General features: G+C 43.3%; 1 protein-coding gene across 2 annotated transcripts in view; it reads right to left on the reverse strand.

Moving 5' to 3' along the window:
• MEIS1 (Meis homeobox 1) overlaps positions 1 to 20,741 on the reverse strand; it is a 132,079-nt gene extending 111,338 nt beyond the window's left edge. Inside the window, exons 1-6 of one of the 2 annotated variants that reach the window (XM_025868568.2) lie at positions 19,999 to 20,740; positions 17,905 to 18,131; positions 15,928 to 16,069; positions 15,366 to 15,416; positions 14,530 to 14,580; positions 12,925 to 13,071 (exon numbers count right to left, since the gene is read on the reverse strand). In XM_025868568.2, coding sequence (XP_025724353.1) covers positions 12,925 to 13,071; positions 14,530 to 14,580; positions 15,366 to 15,416; positions 15,928 to 16,069; positions 17,905 to 18,131; positions 19,999 to 20,010 — 630 coding nt within the window. In that variant the 5' untranslated portion in view covers positions 20,011 to 20,740. Of the gene's footprint in view, positions 1 to 12,924; positions 13,072 to 14,529; positions 14,581 to 15,365; positions 15,417 to 15,927; positions 16,070 to 17,904; positions 18,132 to 19,998 lie in introns of both variants that reach the window. The other variant, XM_025868570.2, reaches the window with a different exon arrangement.
• Between the last annotated feature and the right edge of the window lie 6,820 nt (positions 20,742 to 27,561).

Below are 27,561 nucleotides of genomic sequence, written 5' to 3' on the forward strand. Positions count from 1 at the left end.
AAAGTTTTGTATCAGGTGATTGTATGAGCGCCAGGAATCCCTGAAGCCTCAGGTTCAGACATGGGGAGATGCACCAGTGCACACTCACGTGCACACTCACCACTCCCATACACACAGCAACCCACACACAGCGTGTGCATGAGGAAGAAAGCAAAAGAATGTGGAACGGAACTAACTTCAATGTTTTTAATTATGCTGTGATGAAATTTAAAGCAGTTTGGCAGCCAGATGCATCTTTAAAATCTACCTGCCCTTAAATATTTTGCCTGCTCTCCTGCCAATGTCCGTGCCTCTCTCCCCTCCCCAGGCTCCAGGGCTGGTTGCTGTGGCAGGTGTGAAAGCAGTGGCCTTAAGAGTCTAGACCCAGCACTCTGGGTCACGTTCCCTGTGCTCCTTAAGATCTGACTTTCACGGCCTGATATCTTTTAGGACTCAACTCTGACACACTCAGGTTGTTCCTGACCTGCAGAGCGGAATTAATTCATCCATGACATTAAAAAATGAAATCGACAAGGCTGAGGAAAATATCTACAGATATAAAACACCACCCGAAATATTCCAAAAGTTTTCCTCCTGAAATTCACCCAGCACTGATACCTGCGGCCCAATCTGTCTACATCAAGAACTGAGGTTAGCAACATCTCATGGTGATCCCACTGTGATCTCGGAAGATAACACAGATTCTTACACGGGGCAGGTACCCTCCAACAGGAACATGGGAAAAGAATAATCACTACCAAAGGGAGACTACTACCAAGGGATAACAAGCAGTTTTACCCAAACCTCATAACTGGAAAGTAGATGAGTAATTTAGAAATTATTCAGGTGGCCTGAATGTTCAAATTCTACTAAGCAGTCTGCTGCGGAGAAAAATCTCATAAACGGAAGAGACAATAAAGCCTTATTACACTAGGAATCTTAGTAAAAATACTTATTTATGTTTCAATAATCTCTCCTTTTCCTGTGCCATTGTATTCTGGCTGGCATGCAATTAATAAAAGTAAACCCTTATATTAAATGACTAACGATTCTATATACTCTTACTCCTGAAATACCTGTGAACTGTAATTCAGAATTAAAATGTTTAAACAAACAAACACTCTAATCCAACCGGCACCACTGTATCTCCAAATATTTGTATGTAAATATTTCAAACCATACTCCTTATTTATCTTCTGAGAGCTTTCTGCTGAAATTCAGATTATTTTCTCTCATTTCTATTTAGGAGTGACAGAAGAATCTGTAAATTATAGGCCAGTATTATCTGATGTTATAAAATCCCTTTTGTAAGACTGCTTGCTTCCCAATGTTTTATTTTACATTTGAAACTCAGTGTTCAGTGCTCCTCAGTCTGCAAACAAATTAAGATAAAATAAACGCAAAAGTGTCTTATATAAAACAACTTCAAACCACAAATTTTCTAGGCAACCATCCTAGCAAAAAGAACATCCCGATAATGCAGAAAACATTGTATCCTTAGCACGAGTAGATAATAAGACCTTGTAAGCAGCTGGCCACTAGCCATGAAGCATTTGCACTCAGAAATGTGGAGAAAAGTACTCAGCACCAGATCTGCACATAACTGTTACTTCAGGTTCAACCTGAAAGCGTATCTGTAGTGATTCTCTGTACTATCTCAGCAACACAACCGAGAGCCCAGTCTCCTTTTACACTCTGAGGAAATCAGAATAATAGTACCCTGCCTAATAAGAATTAAAAAGACATTTTCCTTAAACTCTATGATTATAAAATGGTCTATAAAATAGCACCTCATTAACAATCACCCTGTCTTCCCTCCCCAAATCAAACTCATGCTGCTGAAGATTGGGCAGAATACAAGGGGATAAAATATCATTTAATATGCTGTTTATTTAAGATTTCCGGTTTGAAATGCTCCACATCCATTCATATTTAGTTGTCACAGTAACTCCATATGATGGGTTCTTTAACCCCCATGTTACAGATGATGACACTGAGGCTCATGGCGTAGCAGTGCCTATCCTCTCCCAGCAAAACCTAGAGTCAAACACCAGTGCTCTGGCTCTAAGTTATATGTCTTTTATTGAAACACTCCCAGCCTGGGAGGTTGTGTAACTAAAAGTTACAATCAGTACACTTAATTGCTCTCTCTCAAGTGTTTCTGAAATCTCTTCTACTTCTAAACTCTCAAATCAGAAAATCCACAATTTTGATGTGAGGAAGGAAAAAAAAACATTCAGCCAAGATATACTCTTGGTTTTTTTCCTTATAGCATTATACTTTGAACAAAAGAATCATGGAAATTTACATTTACCACTGATTTCCACTAACAATTAGCTAGAAGGTATTCTCTAATTTCCCTATGTTTTTTTCAGAAGCACTTCCAGCTTTTTATATTTTTAACAAAATTGTATTTTCAAAGTATCTGTCATTCTTCAAGGATTTTTGAATCCTTGAACTTGCTCTCTCTCTCCCCTTCCTTCGTCATTTGCCTTTGGTGAAATCATCAGAAAGGCCTTTCTCACGGCATTTTGGAATTTCATTTACATTTCTGATTCTTAGAATGGCCAAGTTCTCTACATTTCAAGTCACTTAACTGAGAGATCAACCAAGGTGGCTGTGAATTCAAGAAGCAGGAGTCTGAGTTTTACTGTTGGTTCACTTTTTAAGACTCCAGTTCATCAGAATGCCATTCTTTAGCCATAATGCAAGGCTATTATTCTGAGGCTGTTCATACTATTTTAGCAGTTATTGAGTATGTGGAATATTAGAAGTATACTACAAGTGAAGAAAAGCCCCATAATTGATTTCTTAATGTTTTATTCTCCTCTTTTTCTACTGGCACGTTCTTTACACGCCCTCAATAAATATTAAACACTCAAACAACTCACTATTAGGGTGGCAAGCAAACCTTCAGAATGTCGAAACAGAAGAGTGAAGAACAATGCACCTAATTGAAATGGTAGGGTAATTTGGAAAATAAAATTGAGTTGCTGCAAATTCCAAATTCCAGAATAAAAATGTTTATACTCGCTCAAATGCAGACTGTTACTGGCTTTGAATAATTATCAGAATAAAAAATACTTGAACACCAACAATACACTTGATATGCACAGAACAAGCACAGTCTAGATGTCTCCATTATTCTGCGCAAGGAAGTGCAGGACACAAGGAGTCTGATATTTTTCTTAGTGATTTTGTTATTGAACACAGCTTACAAAATCCCCAAATGTGGTGAAACAATAGGCCAAGCCACCAAATACACAACTAGCATTAAAATTTCATGAAATTTTATATTCTTCAGAAAATAGTAAACACAGTAAGGGACAAAGAAGCACACTGAAAGAAAGAAAGGGGTTAATGCTCTGCTCCTCAATATCTTTTTTTGTCCTCAAACATAAATTCATCACCAAGACCAATTCAAAATGCAAAATTCCTGATTCCCTTTGGCAGAAGCTAGAACCAAGAAAACTATGACAATTAAAATGAAGATGGAAAAATGCATTTGCATCCGGAATTATGACATACAAACACATAATGACGCTCTAAGAGACGCTATTTATCTGCACACTGAGGGTAACCTTATTATCTACTTAGGGTTACGCCACTTTGGGTGGAGATACCACCCATATCTCTCAAAGATAAATTCCATATGCTCTGTACAGTTATAGCATATTTCCCATAAATAATGTATAAAATACAGTGTAAATAAATAATACATGTATCTGAACTATTCAAGAGTGAAGGGCAGGGTGGCTACTCATGAGACTGAGTCTCTTCTGAAAGAACAATTTCAAATGAAAGTAATGTTCAAAGGGGAATTATCACAAAGTTCTTACACTAAAATATTCTGAAACAGGGGTTTTAAAATGATTCCAGATCTGGTGGGAACTTTCAAGTCAGTGGTTCAACTGAACCCAAAATACCCGATTTAATTTTACTGCTAAAGTTTTATTCTGATTTCAGCATCCCACCTATTTGCTGCAATTTTTAATTCTCTCTCTACACTACTGCTTTTTATGATCAATAAAATAACTAGACTTAAAATGTCATGTATGAGTTTTTGTTTCATGAAACACAGTGGTTTTATTTTTTCTTCCCTGTGAATAATGTTTAACATTGCAGTGAACAGAAAGGAAGGCTACCTTAAAAAAACAAAAACAAAAACAAAAACACCAAAGCCCACCTGCACTAGTTTGCTAGGATTTGACATTGTAAAAATTGTTAGTCCCCACCCTCAAAGACTCTCCCTTTGAAGCCCTAGAGACACACAAACTATTTCCACTTCTCATAAATGGTACAAGTAGGCCTTTAGAACGTCAGACACTGTACACCATTTAGTTGGGAATTACGTTTTCAAATCGCTAAGGAATAGTCTCTGAATAACAGAAAACACTATAGGTCACAGTTAATTATAGCTTGTCTATCAAATTAAGTTAATGTTCGAGAACACATCCAAATAGTTATGGAGACATTAGGAGGAGTTTTATTGTCAAAGAAATTCTTATTCATTCAGCTTCCAATATTTTTTAAAAAAGAAGAGATAAGCCTTTTTACAAGTTGGGATGGCATAAGAAAACACTCGGTTTACATCAAATTGCTCCCTTCATTGTCCTTTTGATGACTATGTCGATTTCATTATAAACTTTATTTTCCAGAGTTTCATAATAGTCATAAACACACTTCATTTAAAAGAGTTTCTGTGGGACATAATGTGAATGCAAATGCAGAATAAAATGCAAACCGTGGAGGTCTGGGAACAAATATGGACTATCCGTTAAGAATACAATCACTGAAAATAAACATTTAGGCCTTAAGAGGAAGAACACAAAAGGGCTGATATGAATCTTTATATCACGTATTCAGAGCCCTAGGGAAGGCAAACAAGAACAACAGTTTTCAGTTTTGCTCCTAATTGTAAAGCACAGGTTGGCTGTATTTGATGACTTTGGTCTCTACTCATTCCTGTTCTGAAGTGAGTAACATTGTTCACCTTTGTCGGGAAATAAGCCCACGTGTGGGTAATAGCCCACCAGGTACTCAAACAGGGAAATAAGACCTAGCAAACTACTTCAAGTTCAAATCTCAGGCCTATAAGGTTTACCAAACAGTGGGAAAAAAGTGATTAGAAAGAAAGAACCAGACCCCTGCTTTGCTAACTAATAACCACCAACCCAAATATTCACAACTAATAACAAACATGCTAATCATGTGGTGTTATAAAGTATAAGGAAAAAATCTAGAGAAATGGGAATTCATTAGCAACAATTAATTCCAAGTTACGTGTTGTCCGGGAATCATTCTAATATCACTCAAAATGCTAATTATCCACCTACCATGATCTTCTATATGAATCAAAATAACGTATGTTTAAATCCATTGTAAAATTTAAGACTTTGTATTGTGTCAAAATGAAAAAAAGTAGTGAGACTAAGAATGTTGCTTAAACTTGGTAAACTCATAAAAAGTCATGGTGATTTTAAGAGTATTACTTAGTAAACTTATTAATAGTAACAGCACTTCCTTTTTGAGGAAAACTATGATTTCATTTAAGTTTTTTAAAGAACCATAACATTTCACACTCCAGGTTCTTTACCTCATGATTATAAATCCTATTAATTGTAAATGGAGTCATGAAAAGTACCAATGGGAGAATCAATTATAGAAATGTGTTTTTGAGGATTATAAATAATATAGGACTTGTTTTCACAATTTATTTATCCTCCATTAGTTTATGGCATACACAGTGGTGCATATGACATGGAAAGTTGATAGCAGGATTATTGCATATCTTGAAGAGGTTAATGACTTAGTTCAGGCTATAATTTGTATTTAACTGGATATACTCATGATGCCAATGAATAACAGGTATGTAATTCAATAAGTGTAGAATTAAGCTTTTTTTCCACCGGAGAATAAACTTTTAATGGTATGTTTTAGTCAATTTTAGGAATTCTTAACTAAGAAGTCCAGAAATATAAAACAATTTCAAAAGATGTGCACTCCTGTGTTTTCCTTTAACAAGAATATATTTCCTAGATTAAGAAATGCTATTTGGAAAAAATAAAAAAGTGTTCAGAGAGAGTCTAGTAAAGTGTTGCCAATTGCTTTAATTCTGCACACATGAATGCATTAAATTGATTGAAATTGGATTCTAGTGACAAATTTTTAAATGACTATATTCTTGCTTATTTCCAAAGGTATCCTCTGTACCATTTATTAAAATGTCAAATTTACAAGTGTGGGAAATCCAGCAATTTGCCCAACATAGGTATACTTCCTGGAGAGGCTGTTTTAAGACTCCAAAAAGCTCTTCCAAATTCCTATACCCCTGAAATCATGGCACTTTTAATTAAGGATACGGTGAGAACGTCCTTTTATTTTTACACCACATACACACACTCATCTGCTTGAATTTTTCATAATTGATTTTATACACGTAAGGTTTATTCACAAATATTAAGGATAGCAAAATAGCCAAACTTTTACTGGATCCCAAAAAGTCAAATTTTGGAATTACTATTAAAATTCAAATTGGAAGACTGTATTTTGTTTTAGACTCTAACTTTTAAAACAGGTACTATATGCTGATGGGTCCTGCTGAGTAAGAACACCAAGCTATACATGATTTACAGCAGTGTTGTTTCACTTGGGATTTTGAAAACCTTCAAGTCTGACATCTGTATAACTATCAGATACAGAGTCACATGTATTTTACTTCTATATCTTTATCTGTAAAAGAATACTTTCCCATAGTTTTGATATGATTTTTAAATATATATTAAATTTTTGCACTCAGGAGAAATGACAAAAAATTTTGTTTCAATTATAATGTAAATTCAAGTAATACTTTGATACACATATGACAGATATCATAATCCAAAAAGGGCCACGTAAAACGCTACCACTACAAACATTTAAGACTGTGTAACAGAAATGAATGAGAATGGTATCAGTTTACTATCCTTCAACTGTTTCCCTGACAGTGGAGTCAAATAATGTTGAGTTATAGACCTTCTTACAGGAAGTCTTATTTTGTGTTCATTTTTTTGATCATTTCCCTGCTAGTCTCTATAGGAATTTGGCAGTGTGCCGACTTTCCTTTAAAAGTTTCTGTATACATACTTTGGTTGTGTTTGATGATTAAATGATCATTTATTAAAACTTAAGCATTTCACATTTGTTTGACATATTTACGTTTCATAAGAAAATATTGTTATTGCAATGGAAAGCATAACATCACCAATACAAAAATACTTCATTTGAATTCATGTTGACAATATTTTCATTTATGACAAGTGTCTTAATATAACTTGTTATGCATTCTTCACGGTTTCTCCCAGTCTACCTGCGAGGGAAGGTATGCTAGTTTTACTACAGTAGGCCTCATGTCAGTATTTTAGCCTGTTTGACCTTAATAAGCCTGTTTCTACTGTGGGGCCACAAATCGTCTTTGTTTTTAAGTGTATGGAGTTTTTTCTGCATAATTTTCCTTCCCTCACCCAGCAACAGCTGTGTTTTAAATCTTTTGGAGTATGACAAACATTTTAACATTTAAACATACAAGGGTTTGAAAATATGATTTAAAATTTGTTTATTTTTTAAAGTTGGGCAATTACAGCATGATATCTGTTACTTTTTTGAAAGCAGTGCCCGTATGTTAATCCTTTTTTTTCTTCCTTCTACTCATCTTCCTCTACTATGTAAGCTTCTCCATATTTCCAAGAAAAGTCTCTAAGTTAGGACCAATAGCAACAGTGCACAAAACCACTCTATATATTTCCAAATCATGAGCAACGGAGTCATTCTGGTGGGAGAGGGATTGCTATTTGAGTGACCTATTGCTGCAGAGCTAGTTAAATCACTGAACGATAGTTACTGTTATGGCTTTACTTTGTACAAAGTGGTATTGGTATCATTGCTTTCCATTAACTATGGAACTTGCACTGGGGACTTTCACTTGAGAGAGAGAGAGACAGAGAGTGAGACAGAGACAGAGAGAGATGCACTATGAAAAGGGAATAACTTTTGTAGTATTAGCGTTTAGACTTAATTTAACAATGTAACTGACCTCAACCCATCTGCATATATTCTTCACTTGCTTTTCCTAAAATGTTTTTTAAGTGCCCCTATTAGGAATCAGTACATCCCTACTTTGAAAATTCACACAGATACATGCTAAAAGCCAACCAGATTAAGAGTACACTTATCTTGATGAGCACTGAGTAATATATGGAACTGTTGAATCACTATATTGTACACCTGAAACTAATATAACGCTGTATGTTAACTATACTGGAATTAAAATTTTTAAAAAGCCAATCAGAAGCAACAATAAAAACACACCTGGTAAGCAACTAAGTTTTAATTCAAAGGATACTAAGCCATAAAGGGCCTAGAATGAACATCCCAATTAGCCAATGTAGTGACAAGCAGTCAACACCTTATTATTTAATCATTAAAGAGAATCTTGCCATAATTTCCCTTTACATATTTCAAAAAAAAAGGAATTAAGAGTACAACACAAGACCCACAACAACAATCAAAGAGTAAAGTTAGATGAATCTAAGACCCCCATCGATGCAAAGCCTGCGGACTGAGAGTTTCCAAGACAAAGGCATTAATTGGGAGCCTGTGAAGTATTTACAATTTAAATAAGATGTGTCCATGTGTAAGCATTTAGAAACAAACTACCTGACAAAGGGACCATTTTCCTGTCTCTTGCTGTTTGTGGCCAGTTTTCTTATTGGATGAAAACAAATTGCCTGCATTTCTAGTATTAGTAAATATCCAGTGGCCTCATCTATTTTTTTCTAAAGCAGCAAATCCAATTCATCAAGGACATTAGGCTGTCCCTTCCCTCTCAACCCCATTCCTTACCATAACACCTCCCCAAAAGAGAAAGCTAAAATCTCCTTTGGATGCATCCCTACCCGACTTTGCAGGGAGGGGGCGTTTTCAGTCAAGTCCAAGTTCAGTTTTAAGAATTTTTAACTCAAAAGATGCTTTAGAAACAACACCCCACACTTCTAAAATAAAGCAATCGCCACCAGGGTTTTCCTAGCCCACTTGGGAACCAAAGCTCACTGGCCCAAGTCTGCCCCGGATCCCCGAGGCCCCAGGCCTGGCGCTCTCCAGCCTGGGACGCACAGCCCCGGAGGCCGATTCTCCTCCCCTGGGAGTTTTAGCAGCACTTGGCATTTAACCTGCCTGGCGTGCGTGGCTTTCTGGTTCCATCTCCTTGAGACACATTACTTCTCCCCAGATGTCAGGCACAAATCTGGATTAACATGCAACAGGGCGCCCAGTGCAGCCCGCCAGCCCTCGCCCAAGAGCTGTTAAATGCAGATTCAGCTGAGGACCCCCCGGAGAGCTGCTGTTGAATAAAAATTGTAATCCAAAGGGACCATTTCTTTGCCTCCCGCTGCTTGTGGGAAACCCGGGCTGGCGCCCGAACACAGGCCCATCTAGTCCGCGCTGGCTACGAGCAGGCGTGGCCACCTCGGGAGGCGGCCTTAGGGGCCCGGAGACTCTTCACTCCTCTCTCTCCACTCTCTGGACTGGTTCTTGGAGTGGAAAATGCTTAGATTCAAGGAGTGGCGAGCAACAGACAGCCCTGGGAAGGAAGACTTCATTCGACGGCTCCTTGTGGGAGCGAGACCTAAAATCTAACGTGTGGGAGGCCCGGCTCTTCCCCGCCTAACCACTCTTGACGCCCCCAATTCCACCCTGAACCCCCCCAAACAGGCGTCCAGCCTCCCGACGGGCCCGCTTCCTTCTCTACTGACAACCAGGCTCAACCCTCGCCTCGACGCCTCGCACCATCGTTTCTCTCTGCTCCGGCTCCCGGGGCACAGCCTGGTCCTCGCCGAGAACCGAGGCCCGGAAGCCCCCGGTGCCCCTCGCCTGCCCCCAGGCTCCCGGCATCGGAAGCGCCGTGCGGAGCTGGGAGCGAGGCCGTCGGGAGAGGGCGCCCGGGAGGCCTGCGCCCGCGGGAGGTGACTCTCAGGCCTGGCTCCTCGGGGTCTGGGAGTGGAAGTGGGCGGCGGGGAGGGGGGGGGACGGACACAGAAGCGGGGATGGGAAACGAGATTACGGCTTCTACTGGCGTCTTAATCTGATAAAAATTAAAAAAAAAAAAAACACATCACTAAGAGGCCAAATGGATATCCGCCGACTTAGCCCTCCGGGAAACCGGCTGGTATCAAAGTCGTCGATCCAAAGTCCCTGCGCGGGTGGCAGCCTTCGCGCCCTCCGAGGATAAAAGTAAAATAAAATAAACCGTGCCGCCAGTAGGCCCTAGAGACAGAGGGGTTAATGAGCTAACGAGGAGCTGCGCTCGCACCACACCTGAAGCATCCAGTCCTGGAGCGCACCCTCTGCGGGGGCTCAAACTGGCTGGGCCACATTCGCAGACAGGTGGCGAGGCCGTCCTTTTTGGGCCCAGCCCCCAGGGCGCCGCATTAAGGGTCCAGCAACCCCAGGGACCTGCAAGCAGGCTTCGGTCCGGAGAACTGGCTATCAGCGGGCGGCCCTAGGGCCTGGTCTGTCTCCCCACCTCCCAGAGCAGGGGACTCCACTCCGGGGCCGAGGCTAGGTCCCGCGTGCGCCCCGCGCGGTGCGCTCCCAGTCCAAAGAGAGCCCAAGCACGCTCGCTCCTGGCTCCGGGGGAGCGGACAATTAGGAAAAACAAACTTGGGTTTGCTGCCCTCTGACCAAGACCGAGGGGAGCTCCAGGGGTCACGCGAGCGCGCCCACGCGCATTGGCCAACAGCGCCACGAGCCGAGCCAAAGCTGCGAAGCCCACCAGTAAGCGGTGGGGACGGAATGAACACTTCTCATTTTTTTAGGTGAGGGAAAATAAAATGCGAATTTTTATCCACTACAATTGCCTACGAATCTGCATATCTCAAATTAAGGTAACTGTGTAACAAAAGTTTACCGAAGGAGCGGGGGAAAATTCAATGATGTTATATCAATTTTGTGTCCCCCCCAATAAAACCCATAGCTTTAGTCCTTTATCTTTGGCTTTAATAAAATAATGATTCGTTGAGAAAATGGGGTATAAATCTTCATTTTGGAGGCAATTAAAGTGTTGATTTCATTCATGCCCCTAAGCGATTCTTGTAATTTGCTCAAATAGCTTTATGTACCCAGCACTCCAGAGCTCTTAGAATCCCATTTTCTAGTTAGGCTTGTTGGATTACAATTTTTATTCAACAGCAGCTACACGAGGGTTCCTCAACGGAATCTGCATTTAACAGCTCCAGGGCAAGGGCTGGCGGGCTGAACCAGGCGGGAGGCCCGGCAGCCCGCAGGGCCCGAGCTGGGGCGGGAGCCGGCTGCAGTTTTCCCACCTCGGCGGGGCCGCACAGGCATTGCGCAGACTGCCTGTTCTGTGCTCTCGTCTACACTGCCGAAAGTTTGCAACTTGCCAAATCATGGTAAAGAACGGGCGCGTTGGCGTTTTTAAAGCTCAGCTCTGCCTGCCCTCCACCGCTCTTGGGGAAAGGAGGAATTCGGCCTCTGTCGTGGGATTACCGGGAGAAATCCAAACTGGGAATTTATTTTAAAAGGGTGATGTTGAGAGAAGAAAACTTTAAGATGACACCAAGACAGACCCAGGAGTCGGGCACTCCTGCAAGGACTCTACAAGATAGCGGCTAGCCAACAGTGATCATGGCAGAGCTTGCAAAGGAAAACCCTGCATGACTGGCTGTCCTTTGGCTTAACAAAGGCAGGCTGATCTCTCCCCCCCACCCCAAGACGGAACTCACGTGCCAAGTCAGAAAGAGAAACAACTCTAGGCCTTCACTCATGTATGGAGAGGCCAGAGGAGACCCGCAACCCAAATCTCTATTCGCGTTGCAGCAATTCGCTACGGAGAACTGTCCTGAGCCCGTTTCATCTCACCCGCTCCTCAGGTTTTCACTTTCATTGCATTTTTGCAACTTCTTTGGGCCAATCCAGAGACGCAGCGACAGGAGAGAGAGAGAGAGAGACTGGGAGCAAACAGTGGCGTTAGGGTGAGAGAGGGAGAGAAATCCCCCCAGCAACTCCAAATAAAAGTCATCCCCACTTAGCAAAGCAGCGGAAGAAGGGCCTGGAGGGAGGACCGGAGAGGAGGGGGCGAACAAGCAAGGGCCGGCAGTTGAGAGCGAAGGCGGGGCGAGGCCCCCCACCGCCACACCGAGGGAGTCGCCGGGGTGCCCCTGACGCTGACACTTCCCAAAAGCTGCCAACCTAGAGGGCCCAGTGCACGTACCAGCTGGAGGATGAGTAGAAAGGAGGAGAAACGTCCATATTTATCTGTTTTTATAACCTCGGCCTGGTCTTATTTTTTCTATTAAGTACAATAAAATGGGCGAGCTTGCAGCGAGCACTGCACAAAGCAATGCTCAGTGAGGTCTAGAAGCGTTCGCCCGAGGAAAACTGACAAGACAGGCTAATGAACCGTATAGACAGGGAGAAAATAGCCAGCATTTGCTAGATTTCAAACCCTCGCTGTCTCTCTTAGACCACCTATCTTGGGTTTATTCCTAATAAAATAAGAAATAAGCAGACCCTACACTTTTCTTTTCTTCGAAATAGAAGGGGAAAAAAATGCTCCAGAACAAAGCCCTACAATCAGAGGCGGTCACTGGCAGTTAACACTCCCATTATTATAGAGGGTAAATAAAATAAAGACAAAAATTAAAAGCGACAAGAAACAGGTCAAGTTTGCAGGCAAAGCTTTTACAAGCTCATCTCTCCAGGTCGAATCCCAGAGCCAGCCTTAATGAAGCAATAATAGCCACATTATTCAAAAATTTTCATTTCGATGGAAATGTATCTAAAAGGGACTTAATCATATGCAAATAATAAAAGGAGGTGGTAGTGACCCAGCAAGCAATATGCATACAGATTTTTTTTTTTCTAGGGATGTTGAAATTGAAAAGCGCATACCTGGTCGGTTAGATTTGCTGATCTTGTTATATCTTCACTGTCTGATTTTGATCCTCCTTCTCTATCGTCTATCACCAAATCGATAGGCATTTTCCCTTTCAAACAGCTAATATACCGGTGGCAGAAATTGTCACATAATTCGTGTACCTACATTATGACAGAAATAAAAAAATGGAAATATAATCAGGAGTGCATAAATGACATTGACAAGTGCAAACCACCCCCCTTGTGAGATCCAAACTTCCAAATAGGGAAACACAGAGCAATTGTCCTCCAGAGACCCCCAGACGCATCCAGAATTAGGAATAACTTTCTTTTCTTGCAAAATAGAGATATCCCAGAAAATTGACAGTGACAAGATGATTCACAGGCTACAACATATTCAACACCCGTGTTAAATTCATCTGCTCCCAGGGCCGTGGCCATTAGAGAGGTGACCTGCGTGGGTGACATTTAAGGTAAACTATTTAATTTCATCCACTTACTTTATCATAAGTTCTTTTCCAATGAGTCTAAGGGAAAATGTGATTGTGTATATAAACACACACACACACACACACACACACACACATATATATATACCTCCAAAGGACCAGTACTATGGTGGCATAGGATATATGTCTGACAGCCCAAGTCCTTATAACATTTGTAATTAGGGATCCTCCCCATAAGAAGCATATTTTAGGTTACTTTTAAAAAATATAAGAAAATCAAATTGCCAGCACTCTTGATATGAAAAACACCTAGAGCCACAAAAAAAGTACCAAATTGATTTTTTAAAAAAAGGAAAAAGCAAGCTTCAAAATATTTAGGTATAAGTGGAGCGGTCTCTTACAGGCCTCAGATATCACTGACATGCAAAAACTCACAAGAAACCCCAATGTGCTTGCAATTTAATGTTAGTTTGAATTACAATGCATTAAGTTTTTATTGCTGAGATTTATAGAACAGCTAGCAAAATCATGTTATCCCACACCCTTTCTTGAGTGTGAAGGTGGGGTGTGTGCAGGATTCAGATTCAAGGAATTGACACAACTATCAACTCTGCTTTGTCTCTGCACAAGGTTTAATGTGCCTCCCCCACCACCTCCTCCAGACTCCCTGCCCACTCCTCCTCCTCCTCCCTCCGCCTCTCCTCTGTGTCTGACCTGCCGCTGCTCTCAGACTGTCTTCCAGAAACTCACCAAAACTAAACAAAACTCCCTCACCCACCCACCCAGAGGTAGCAAAGAAAAGGGGGAAGAGGAAGAGAAGAGATCACAAAGGTAAAACCTGTGAAGCAAACTCACAACAGCATTCTAAACATCAAGAGAGATGCATAGAACTGCAACTATTTATACAAAGCCAGCAAAGTATTAAGAATGAATGCGAGGCTAGGGCATTTGAGATGCCGGTTTTAGTGGCTGAAATTGTAATTAAACTGCAAAGAGAAATGGACGCTAAGATTGGCCTTGACACTAATTACCAGAAAGAAAGACATTTATGCAAATGTCTCAGAAGCCTGAACTTCAGCCATTCAGAACCCTCCCCCCACCCCACCCAACCCCACCCCCTCAAGTTTGGGGGTGAGGAGAAAGCAAAAGGAAAAGAGGCTAGAGAAATTACCTTCTCTAATTCCAACAGATGAAACCTTAATACTTGTATGGCTTGAATCATCTGCAAAGATACAAAAAGAATCAGCACCCTATTCCTAGTTTGCAGAAAACTGGCTGTCACAGCTCTACTATCTCCAGCCTATCCCCCCCCCAAGTAAATAGAGTTATTTTGATTTATGGCAATAACACTAAAACTTAATAGCAGCGACTGGGTACCATCTAGAGGTTTATATTTCTTAAGGAGAAAAAAATAGCTAAAACAACAACAAAGCATCTAAGTGGGGATCATAAACACTCTCCTCTCCCATGGCTCTTCCCCTTCTCAGCCCCACTGCCCCCACCCCACCTGCAAGGGCCACATCCCTCGACTAGATGTTTCCTTGTAAGGAGTGCACAGAAAATATTCCAAATAGTCCCCAAAGTGTGGCTTTTCACACTGCAAACTTTCTGCGGCTTTCCGCACACCTTTCAAGCATACTGGTGCTCTGGGGGCTCTTGCCCGGTTGCTGCCCTCGTGACGCGACTTTGAGGACTGGGAAGTCCGCAAAGTTTAAGCACACACGCTGACAGGCCCGGAGATAAATCCCCGCGCTGATTAGAGCTGCGCTGCCCGGCTGTCATAAAAAACAAAAGCTCGCGTTTCCCCGCGCCGGCTTGCCCGGCCCCTCTCGAGGTGAATTTATTTCCCCGGGATCTTGTCTCGGACCACTTGTCCGTGGACGGAAACGTCTGCAGCCGCCTTGCAGCTACGGGAAGACCCGCCTCGAAATCTTGGGGCTCTTAAAGCAAAGCTGGGGGCTTGGGGGGAGGGGTAATGGGGGAGGGGAGTAAGGGGTCCGCTCTTACCAAGTTATCCAGTTCTGGATTAGAAGAAAATAGAGGTTTTTCTGCGCGAATCTAAATACAAGTGAGAAGGGGGGGGGAGAAAGAACATTTGAAATCTGGTCGCCTTCCTAGTTTCTTGCCTCATTACACTGTCGGGGGCAAAGATGTAACCTCCGGGAAGGACTCGGTGACACCGAGTTCGTCCCGCGCAGAAACACTTCAGTGTGAATCAAATAAGCCAAAAACAAGCCCAGAGCTCAGGGTTACTTCTACCAGCAACTATGCTTCTAGAGGACGCTGCCCTGCTCGCCAAGACCAAGGCAGCTACAGCGCGTGGTGTTTGTGATTTTATTTTATAGAGTGAGCTTTCTGCGTTAGGTTATGAAGCCTGAGTTGGGAAGATATGGGTGATTTTAAGTCGTCCGCGGACACTCATACAGGAGGAAAATCTCAGGGCAGATGTCACAGGCATGGCTTAGGGTGGACTATTTGCTGGTTACTTTTGAAAATGTGCTGGGTGAGGGAGGGAGTTTCTTTCTTTCTTTCTTTTCTCTTTACTTTTTTAAACACGTATTTTGCTGACCTGTTTGGCGAACACGGCTATATCTTCATTGAATGACTCTGACGAGCAGACGTCCCCGCCCGCCACCCCCGGCTCGCGGGGGGTACAAGTAGCTAATTCACATTTCTCAAAAATCAGTGCTAAGAGAGGGAAGAGGGGGTGTCTGCAAGAAAATACAACAGTCACAAACAACACAATGGTTAGTCCCGAGTCAGTGAAAAAGGCGCCCAAGAAAAACAGCCAGAGGAGCTCCAGGCAGGGACCCCCTCTCTGATTTTGCCATCCACTTTTTTCCTCCGCCCTCCCCCCCCAGGTGACTGCTCACCTCCCCTTCCTCCTAGGGCTCCGAAGTCGGAGGCCCTTAGCCATGGACAGTATCTGAGGAACTGTTCAGCATATCTGGCCGGAGAAATTGGTAACATTTGCTAAGAATAAAACCCAAGCCGTTCCAGCAGCCATTTTGAATTAAGTTTCCCACCCCGACAAGCCCTCGTCCCTCCGCGGCACATCTAGGACCTGGTGAAGAAAGGCGGTGGGCGTAGGGGTTGGGAAGGCTCATTCAAGTAGGTTCCTCCAAGGCAGCCTTGCGAAGCCCAAGACTCGGGGGGATCATGGTGGCAGGCACTCAGCTAACTTGGGGAAAGGACCTCTATGGCTGCAGGACCAACTGTCAGAGGGCTGCACCTACCGATCCCGACCCCACGGCCCTCGGAGAGCAGGAAGGCTCCTCCTCAGCTCCCGGCACACTTCCCTCCCTTAGCCAATGGCCCCACTGCCCCCCAAAGAAAGTTCCTTCAAATGTTCCTGCGGTAAAGCCTTTCATTTTTGTCTCTGCGGAATGGCAAAGCAGCTAGAATAGCGAGCGAGGGGCCTAGATGTCGCTTATCTAAACCCATAAAAAAAAAAAAATGCTTCTACTAATGCTCAAGGAGGTGTCTCAAGTCTTTTATTAGCTCTCACAGCCCAGCCAGGAATTTAACAGTTTGGGGTCCTTTTCAAAGCTTCCCCAAATGTTCTGTCCCTGAGCCTAAACCATTTGCAGTTAACGCTGCGGAGAGAACGCTGGGATTTCAACAAGCCCATCGCACAAGGGACCAGAAGATAAAGCAGAAAGGGTTTTCAGCTGGGGAGGGTCAGTGTGGCCTGATTTTTTTCAAAAGAAGAAATAAATAGAAATAAAAGTTGCTGCAAAGTAAAATGAGGTCTCCAAATTCATGAGCACACAGTAGGCACAAGTGACTTTCAAAGGATTTTACCAGCCCTGGGTCTAATCGACTGGCCTGGGAGAACACCGTGTACACCACAGTCTGCAAACAACACTGGCCTGAGAGCACCCCCACACCTACTTCCAAATCCTGCAGGTTTCGCCTTTGAACACAAAGTACTAAAACGGCTAGAAGTTTCTTAATGTCTATAACAACTCAGAGCGAGTTCTCTCCTTGCCTATGGTGGTCAAACTCCCTAAATGCAAAACATGTTCCCCCTTGCCTGACCTGCAACTGTCCTCCCTTGATTTTATTGTGCGGCGGCCGAGCCAGCATACGGTTGCTGAGTAAACTTAGCAAGTCAGAACAATCAGTGGCTTAAAAGATTTTCCCTTAAACTAAAAGTTTCGTTCCAACACAAAGGCGCCTACATTTAGAAATCCCCAACGCTCTCCCAGCGAAGTCGAGCAACCGAGGACTCCAACCCGCTGAGCTACAGAGCCGGGGTCTGAGAGGGGACGAGGGGCCTTTGGCAACTTCTCCTGCAGGGCGACCCCCTTCGTCGGCACGGCCTCGGCAGAGCTGGGTGCTGGGCAAGCGCTGAGGTGTGTGCAGATGGGGGGCGTCCGGGATGGCAGGCTGCCCCCGCAAATTCTCCATGCAATGCAAATGAAAAGTTACCAAATAGTGTACCTCCAAGCCATAGAGCTCTGGCTTTCCTTTTACCAAAGGCACAGGGAAATAGAAGAAACATCCCCTCTCTACTACTTAACCTGCTGCCCATTGTACCTACCCATAAATGGCATCTTTATCTCTCTTTAAAGCGTCATTGACGGAGGAACCCATGCTGGGGGCCATGGCGTTGGTGTGAGCTGTGTGCGGGTACTGATGCGAGTGCAGAGGAGGCCCGTGGTTCAGGTGGTGGACCGGCTGCATGGACCTGGCCGCATGAGGGTCCCCATACATCGTGGAGGGGATGCCTACTCCATCCATGCCCCCATAATGGGGTAGATCGTCGTACTGCATGACAAACAGGAGAAAACAAGGTTCAGAAGGCCAGGCGGGCAAATGGGGAGACAGCAGGGCACCGAGCTTATATAATGTCAGTCCAGCTGGATCCTTCAACCCGGAATTCAGTGGCCTTGAACCTCTAAAGTTGAGATTTCTTATTTTAAAAATGATATCTAGAGTAAAAATTCTAGGATTCCCTCTGAGACTCAGCTGGGATGAACGGTCTTGCCCTAACTTGTGTCCCTATCAACTAGTTCAGAAATTCAGGATCCTGTTGGCAAGGAAGGAAGGAAGAAAGAAGGAAAGAAAGGGAGGCATTCTCCCGGAGGGCGGAAGGTAAAACGTTCATGTCTCTAGAGGAAGAAATTCAAAATCACAATAATAAAACGTGCCAGGACAGTGCAGCAAACCCGCCTAGTTTCACAGCCCCTTCCCATCAGGGGGAATTAAAAAAAAAAAAAAAAAAGTTACGATGGGAACAGCTAAGCTAAGCACATGAATTCAGACAGGCTTCTCATTTTATTTCTCTGCCAGCGTGGGGTTAGGCAGTCCTGCAAGACACTGCATTTCCTTTGCTTTCCAAGGCAAACTCTGCTAAATTATACAAAACTAACTGGCCTCCTTATAAGTGAAACTTAGAGAAACATAGCTTTTCATCTTCATTAGAGCTGAATTTAAAATTGGGCAATTTCCCCTCAAAGTTAAAGAAAACCTATAGTTGGAACAGTTAGATATTCTATTTTCTCTACTCTTATGAACTTTCCCCCCAGATTAGAAGTCAATGAGGCAAATGTAACTCATCAGGTGTAACGTAAATTCAAAAGCAAATGCACATACAACCTCCATCTTCTCTTCTTCAGAAAAACTACTTTCATATTGATTGTCATTATTTTTGTGTTCAAAATTTAGCTATTTAGAATTTTCTCCTTGCTTCATTCCGGGCAAGTTCTTTTCCCAAGATCTGGAGGCGCCAAGAGTGAAATGATTTTCAAAGAAAAGAGGAATTGCCACTTTCATCTCCTTAAAGCCAGAGGTGTGAAAATAGTTTGGAAGAACGCTGACATTTGCCTGAACCAAAGCAGTAAAGAAAAATGTGTCAGCCTAGTAACTTTCTTTTGCAAACAGGGCTTTGAGGGCCAGGACACAAATTATGCAAGGAAAGCTTTTTGTAGACACCCCCTTTCTTTTAAGAAACTACCTCAGTTGGGTTGTCATTGTCTCACTTTACTCTCACTACATTTCCATTCAAATAGGAATATTGGGGAAATTAGTATTACATTTTTAAAGTGAGTAGCTGTGTGCTTAGTATCCAATTAGTGCAGGGCTTTTCTAACAAAAACTTTCAAAGTATTACCTTTTATAAAAATCCATGCACATTAAAATCACTTTTAAAAGATGAATGTTTTCCGACCCCCAAAGCCATTGTACTATGACAAAGTCATTTGCTTAAAAAAGCTAAATACTTCTAATGATAGTAAAAGATGAGCACAATCAATAACATATCAGAAGTTTCTAGCTGCTTCATTTACTTTAAAAATAGCTTTAAACTTCTGCTCCCTGAACCCTCACATTATAGCATTAGATATCTAGCGCTTTTTGTTTTTGTTTTTTAAACAGATGATTGCCCGAGCTTGTATTTTTATTTATATAGCTGCTGGTTAGGAATCTATAGAAAACTTGATTACTTGAATTAATTACATGCAACATACATAAGTCTACAAATGCACTGAATAAATTCTCTCTCTTAGGCCACGGCTTTAGGAGCCTCATTCAAAAAGACAGAGGAAAAAAAAGGAAACTTTTTAGCAGTGTCTTTCAGCCACGTTTCAATTTAATCTCACATTTGAGTTTCACAATTGTTTTTTTTAATACGTACCCTTTGCGCCATCGGCCTCCCTGGCTCCCTTCCTACTTCAACTTCTAATATATCCTCTTTAAGGCCAGTGTGAAAAGAAACAAATAAGCAAACTCCCCCGGAAAAAAAAAATTTTAAAAGCACGACGAAAAATCCCTTAACGTCTCCAGCAACGTGAGCTACTGGTCCCAGATCTTCGGTCTACGGGACCTGAAGCAAAGCGCCCGAGTCACTGAGCATAAAAGCGCTCCGTTTCCAAGACAGCAGCGGGGGCAAAAAAAAAAAAAAAGCAGATCTTCTCTCCCCCAAAAAATCAGTTTAAAAAAAAAAAAAAGAGCGCCCCTCAGACCCAACTACCAAATCTCATGGCTTTCTGCCACTCCGGCTGTCAATCACAGGCGAGGTTGTCAACGTGGTGAATGAATGATCATCCGCTCTGTCTTCTTCTGGTCAGAACACCTCAAATGTTAATATTCAAATGCACAAAGCCCTAGCGCTCGCTTCCCTTGAATCAGTCCTAATTCCTAATCAGTTTCTCTCTTCTCTCGCTCGCTCTTTCTCTTTCTCTCTCTCTCCCTCTTTGCAACTGCTGCACTGGAGGGAGATTAGAGGAGGAGGGTTAAAAAAAATGTCTGTCTGAGTTTGTCTTAAAGGAGCCACGATCGATGCTGCCCGCTTGCAGTCCCCGTGCGTGTGTAAAGTGTGTGTTGCACAGGCGGAGAGGTGGATTCCGACCAGAATGCTAGAACCCGGAAGTAGTGGTGGCCATAACAGGTCGCGTCTTACACAATGCATTGGGCTGCAGCAAGTAGGCTCCTCGGCAGGGGTGGGTGCGCGAAGCGAGCTCTGGCCGCACTGGAGAGGCAGAGAGGCGCTCCATTAAATCGCATGCCCAGGCACAAACACCCACACGGCCAGGGCACACGCGCACAAACGCGGGCAGGAGCCCCCGGCCGCGGGCTTTATTTTCTGTATTCATTCCTCTCCCTCCCCCTCCAGACTCTCCCCAAAGCCGACTCTCTTGAAATAAATTGGGAATAAACGCGGGGCAGGCAGCAGCGGCAGTTATTTTGCACAGGGCTCTGCGCATAGACTTCATGACTTTCCTCGAAATTATTGGGGTCTGCCAGTATTTTTCGGGTCTGAGGGGACTAATGCGGAAAGTACTGGATTCTCAGAACTGACCAACCCAAGTAGAAAAGTCAAACGGGGATGGACGATGAGCAGGAGCAGGCTGGGAAAGGCTCTGCTAAGGAGTCCCGAGAACGTGGGGTGGTGAAGGCTGGGGCTTTCTGCAGATCCAGCTTAGAGTTGCTGTCAGAAGTGGACACCCGGCCCAAGGAAAGGAAATGCTTGCCTTTTCTCACTTTGGGGTCTGGACCTCCCCCACCCCCTAGTCCCGGAGGCCCCCAGCCCCAGCCCCGGCGTCCTGCGCGAAGTGGGAGAGGAAGGGAGGGAACAATGAGCCGAGAGCGGGGAATGTGCCCCAGCGCCTGTTTACAAACACGAAGCTATTTATGATCGCCGGAAAGCGAAACCCGACGCGGGCTCGGAGCAGCCCAGACTTCGCGGGTGGAGCCCGGGCCGGGGAGACTCAGGGAAGCAGGCTCTTTCTCCGACCCGCTCCGAGCGAGGAAGCCGTGCGCCCAGGGCGCGGCGCGGTAGGGTCGGCGCGCTCGGTTCAGGCTACGGCCGCGCTGCCTTTGTCTTCGAAGCGCCGAGGGGCTCTGGCCTCGGCCGTGCTGGGGCCTGGAGGGACCCCGCGCCCCAAGCTCTTCCCCCCCGCGACGCTCTGCGCTCTCCTCCCCAGCCCTTCTAACAACCCCCACTCCGCTTTCCAGTCCCCATTCCGGCTCAGGGAAAACTCCCAGTGCCAAAGAAAAAGAAAATCACTTCGGGAGCTGAGATTCCAGACAAAAACCTGTCCCACCCCGCAACTCGGAGGCTCTAACCAGGCGCTTGATTTTAACTTTCTTCCTTTAAATACGTATTCTCTGGCTTAACAAAATCCTCTCTTTATTCTCCCGCTCTGCGCTTGCCTTTTTATTATTATATTTAGTAGTGTTATTTTCGTTTTTATTTTTCTGCCCGCCCGGCTGTGATACGCCGAGATGGCTCGGCCACAGCAGCTCGACCAGCGGGCTGGAAACCTCACATCCTCGAGCAAGGCTCGCAGCTCGCTCGGCTCGGAGCAGGATTTTTTTTCCTCCCTCCAGCTGAAACCTCACAGAAAACTCCCCCTGCGGTCGACTGGAAAATGAGCTCACCCAAATCTCGGTAGGCAGCCGTGGAGGAGGGCTCGGCCAATCAGGAGGCGCTCCTGCCAAAGCGGCCGCGCATTGGCTGCGGGGAAAATCAATTATCAAATAATCGATCAGCAGGGAGCTTCGATCTGCCGGGAATGCAAACTGCCAGTCCCCATTCCCGCCCTGATGGTGGCCAAAAGGCTGACTCCCCCCAAAGCAGTCGGCCTCTCGCTCCCAACGCCCCCACCCCCATCCCACTCCGCCAGCTGCGGACCAAACCCTCGTCCTAAAGGGGGATGTAGATAGGAGAAAGAGTTTTGAGAAAGATTAGGGTGCTCCTATCCGCAGAGGTTGTTTGGAAAAGGTTAGGAGCTCTCAAATGTATTGAGGCTAACTCTTAATGTGCAAACTAAAAGAGAATTTGCATCAGTCCGAGAGGTAGGACTCAAGTTTCTGTTAAGTGGGCTTTCGAGGAGCAAGGGACACAGGGCGAGCATCAGAACCTGTATCTGGAATCAGGTTGCCTCCAGCGCGCATAGTCTCCCTAAGCGTTGTCTATTCCTTTAGTACTTCTCACGAGTCATCGTCCAGTCCCCCCCCCCCCATAGTGGAGTTTTCATAAAGCCGAGCAGCTGAGTCTTCCCAGCCTCTCGCACACCATCCCCGCCCAGACACCATACTCGCCCCATATGTGCCTAAAGGACTGACACATTCACACCCAAAGCCTTCAGATGCGCTTTGCCTTGAAAGAGCTCCGACTGTTTAAAAAACATCCTAGGATCCTTATCAATTTTTCTTCTCTCTTCCTTTCTCTCCCTCTCTCTAACCACCCCCCCACACACACACCCTTTTTAGGATCTTTAACTTTTCTCTACCGCAAACGTGTAGTTTTTGGGTACAGACGCCCCGGTGCATCACGCGGGAGGTTAAGGCAGGCCCGCATGTCAAAGCCGAGGGTGAATCCAGGTGAATTACCAGCTTCTTGACGCCACTGCCTGACACTCCCACCCTCACCCCACCCACCCCACCGTGAACTTGGAAACCGAACTTCAGGCCAAGATGGAACCTCCCGGTCTCCGGAAGGCGATTTCTCTGTTTAGTTCTCGGGAAAATGCGCTGGCTGGGCCAGACAACGCAATCCTTTTCCGATTACCGGGAGGACCAAACTGGACGGGCAGCCTGCAAGTCTCCCCCGAACCCCAGCCAGCTTTGGCCCTCACCTGAGCGCCTTCCGAAGGCTGCGCGCGGGGGTGTGAGCACTGCAGGTCCAGCAGGCCCGCCAGGCTACAGCGCGGCTGGCTGTAGGGGGGAACGCACGGAGGAGGGGGGTCGAGCCAAACATCGACTTGGGCACATCTACGTTTATGATCCTTAAATGAACTGCGAGGGAAATTGTGTAAGTATAATTTAACTGAGAGAAATTTACTGCGAAATACATTTCGATGATCATAGTCTTTAAGAGTCCTTAGGGGTTCTCCAGTAAAGGCTTACTTAGGTAACCGGCTTGGAGTTACCTCAACTCTGCGGCCATGTTTATAAATTTGGAAAAGGCCAGTTTTGATAAAGATTTCTTTGACAATAGAATTTATTTTGTATTTTTGCTTTTTGGGAAATTTGTTTTCTAGCAGAGATGAAAAAAGAAGATTCAGGTGAAGTCACTCCTTTTCAAACATGACCAAAAACTTCAAAGCAGTAGGAAAACTATTGTGTGCTTCAACCATGATGTGTCAGATTACCTTAAAAATACTTTAAATTACCTACACACAGGTTTTCCTTAAAGAAAGGGATAGTTTGATAGTTTGTGGGCTTAAATAAACTCTTACTAGTTTTGAAAAGTGTCTTCTTTCCTCCCTCCCTCCTCTTCCATTTACAACTGCGAACCTAATGCTACTCCTAGGTCTTTATAAGATTAATTCTGAACAATCAAGGGACTAAAACACTTTTACAGTGTAATTACAGTAGTACAAATTGTTTGCCCAAACCTCATTCTGGATAAGGATTTTACAATTAGCAAACAGTTATTACAGTTGGGGCTTGCTGAGAGAAATTGCACAGAGGAAGTCTAGAGTTGTAATATAGTAGCCATAAAAAAAAAAAAAAACAAAACCAAAACTCTCCTTTGGCAGGGCAGCAATTAATCATCTATTAAAAGGAAAAGGTAAAGGGAGAGTTATAGGTATATTAGTAAACTACCACTGATAATTATACTTGTTCTGTGACAACACCTATCCCGAAGTTATTTCAGATATTTGCTTTTTGAGGCAATAGCACTTTTGTTTTGCAAAAACTTGGCCTGGTGAAGGGTTCTGCCACTTGCCCTTAGCTCTTGCAACACATGCCTTCCATACTCAGCTTGCTCTAAACATCCCAGAGCATCTTCCCAAAGATAGAGAGCGAATACTTTAAAGGGGCAGGCTGAGGCCTAGGTCTCTATTGTTTAGATCTTCCTTGCAAGAAGGCATTTAAAACAAGTGGTGCCCCTTTAGACTGTTGGTACAGTCCTTTCTGAGCACTCCCCTCTAACTTCTGTTCTCCTATAAGGAATTGTGTCTCTGGAAAGACATATACCCTGAATTAGGCTTTTGTCCCCAAAGTTCACACTGATGAGTCAGCTCCAAAACCCTCAGAAATTAAGGAGGCACCTCTTAAGGTAAAATGTGTGTGTATTTGCCAGCCCAGAATAAACAAAAGCCTGTTAATCAATCGAGTTTGGCAGCTGTGTTCACAGAATGATAAGGGTTTATCATCTGCCACCTAACTCTAAGATGCCTGTTAAAATGTTGTGATTGCTCTTTAGGTTGTCCCATGGCGTGGAGGCTTGGGATTTGTACTTCAAGAACATTCAAAGTCTGCGTCTCCCCCCCACCCCACACATACATTAGCATTTGCATTTCAAAAAACAGAAATAAGAAGAGGGAAAGACAGTTTGAAGAAAATGGATTTAAAATCTAGCAGAGATAATAGAGGAATGCTTGAGATAAGAGCCTGGATGTGATAGGAGAGGGGTACCAAGAAGTCAAAGCTAATGAATAGCTGTGAGAAAAGTGAAATAAACTATTTAGAGGTCTATAAAAGGGGAAAACCTGGTTAGGTGATGTGAAAGGGGGTTAACTGAGTGGATTAGGGAAGACGTTAATCAGGGGCCCCAAAGCCATCCGGGCTAGAAGAACTGAGAGATTTGTTTACTGCATTTTGCTTCAGAAAACAATGTCTGGGTCCAGTTCAGAAGTCAGTGAGAGGTCAGTTTAGGCTCTCTAACCATTGCAGGGAAAATACCTAAGTCACTATATTCTGACTGGATAAAGCAAAAGTTAAGGAAAAAAAAAACTGGGGGGGGGGTGGTGTTGTTTTCCTTACTACCTTTCTATTTCAAATCATTAAAATGCTTTCGTCTCTAGAGGGGGAAAATTACACTGGTTAACATAATTACTAGCTCTGACATTTTCAGAAGTTATAGAGGTCTTTTATTAATTAAATGGAGGGCTTAATAAAATATTCCTAATAAAATTTATGGTTGTCTTAAAACTTTCTAAACAGTGCTATAAATTCTTAATAAAATTAACTGGGAAATGAGTTATTAGCCCACACTTTACCATCCCCCCCTCTTCTTCATAAGGAGCGTCTGTAGAATGAAAAGGGAAATAGAAGCCTTTTAGTAAAATATAAATATTAGCCAAAGTCACACATTGCTTTAGAAGAGGTGAAGTTTCAACTAAGTTATTTCTAGTGGCTTCGCCCTCCAATATTCCCCAAAAGCTCCTCACAAAACTTAGACCATTTCTTCCCCTTCTTTACTACATATTACATATGTGTGTATATGTAAGCTCATGTGAAATACAATGCTCCATTTTCTGGTCTGAGTTGTGTGTTAAGTTTAATAAAAAGCAGAGATGCATCACGCAAAATTCCAATACAGGATTTTTGAAGGTTCAGTTTGCATATATTTTATCAATTCAAAGATAATTAAAAATGAAATGTCTTACAATTTCTCTCAGTTTAATTTCTTTAAAGGTAACTTTTAAAAAATAAATTTCTCAATAGTCTTTACCTTTAAACCCCACATTTATAACAGTTGGTACTATCTGAGGTGGCATTTTGTTGAGCGGATATGCAAAACTTTCTCATATCACTACATTTTAAAACCTTGGTGAGTTATCTTAAGTTTTGAGAGACTTCTCTGCTTCACAGATACAAATCTGGTTGGCTGTTTAAAATGAACAGCACTCTCAAACATACTCCAACCAAAAGAAACAGCCTTGGCGGATTTTTCAGCTTTTGAAGGCTTGATCTTTTGTGCCGTCTACTGGACAATGGAAAAACTACAGCTCCTATGACTTCAGAAACTTCTCTTGTCCAGTATGGGGTGGGGGGATGGGGGGGTAGTGGGAGGGGGTGGATTTCATGCTGCTAAGTAGTAGGAGAGGGCAACAGGACCCAACCTTGACTCACAGGACAGATCCTGTGGTGTAATCCTATTTCATATCCAAGTTGAGGACATTATATTAAGTACAGGCACACCTAAGCCACTTGACAAAGGCACAAGTCTGTACAGTTGGCTTGGGAAAAGACAGAAAGAAAAGATGATGGGACAAGCTCAGCATCTCTGAAAAAAATATTGGTGGTTTGCCTGGCTCTGAGTGTGCATTTGCTTGATAGTCAAGTTAAATATATCGAATGCCTAGATAATCTAAGATGTACAAATTAACTCTTGGAATTTGAAACATGACATTGTTCAGTAATCAAGAAAAGTACTTTGAAGAGGAGGGTAAATGAGAACTGGTAATTAGAAAACTTTTAGTGCAGTTCTTTTTGGCAATCTTGGATGAAAATGTGAAACTTCAGTGTTTTCACTTGGAGATCACATGCGGGAGAAAGTGTGCGTGAAATTCATAGTCAGATGCCTTTATGTAGCAGAGGCTGTTTGGTGATCTGTTAAACATTTAAAACTATTGTATATATTTTGGTTATGATTTTTAAAAATATTTATGGAGCCCTAGCATTATGCAAGCTTTATACAAAAAAATTCATGAAGATAACTTTGACTCCTGTTTGATAGTGGTGTATCTTCTGAATAATCATAATTACCATAGAGAGGTAATTTTGTGACTTAAGAAACAAATAAACAAAACCAACTCTAATAAAATACAGAGAAGTCAAGCTGATTTTGGTGGAAGAGACATAAACCTGGGTGCAGGGCTCTTACAACTGTTCATCTGCTTTTCTGAAGTTAAAATTCCTCAGTGCATTTTAATAAAACCTAGTACCACATGACTAGTTATTAGGGTGCCTTTTAATAAAAATTTAAGAGTGAAAAGGAGATGGTTTTAGGGCATTTTAT

This window comes from Callorhinus ursinus, unplaced genomic scaffold (assembly GCF_003265705.2).
Source record: "Callorhinus ursinus isolate GAN/ISIS: 27379988/994484 unplaced genomic scaffold, GSC_fseal_2.0 scaffold10, whole genome shotgun sequence".
Classification (NCBI taxonomy): Eukaryota; Metazoa; Chordata; class Mammalia; order Carnivora; family Otariidae; genus Callorhinus; species Callorhinus ursinus.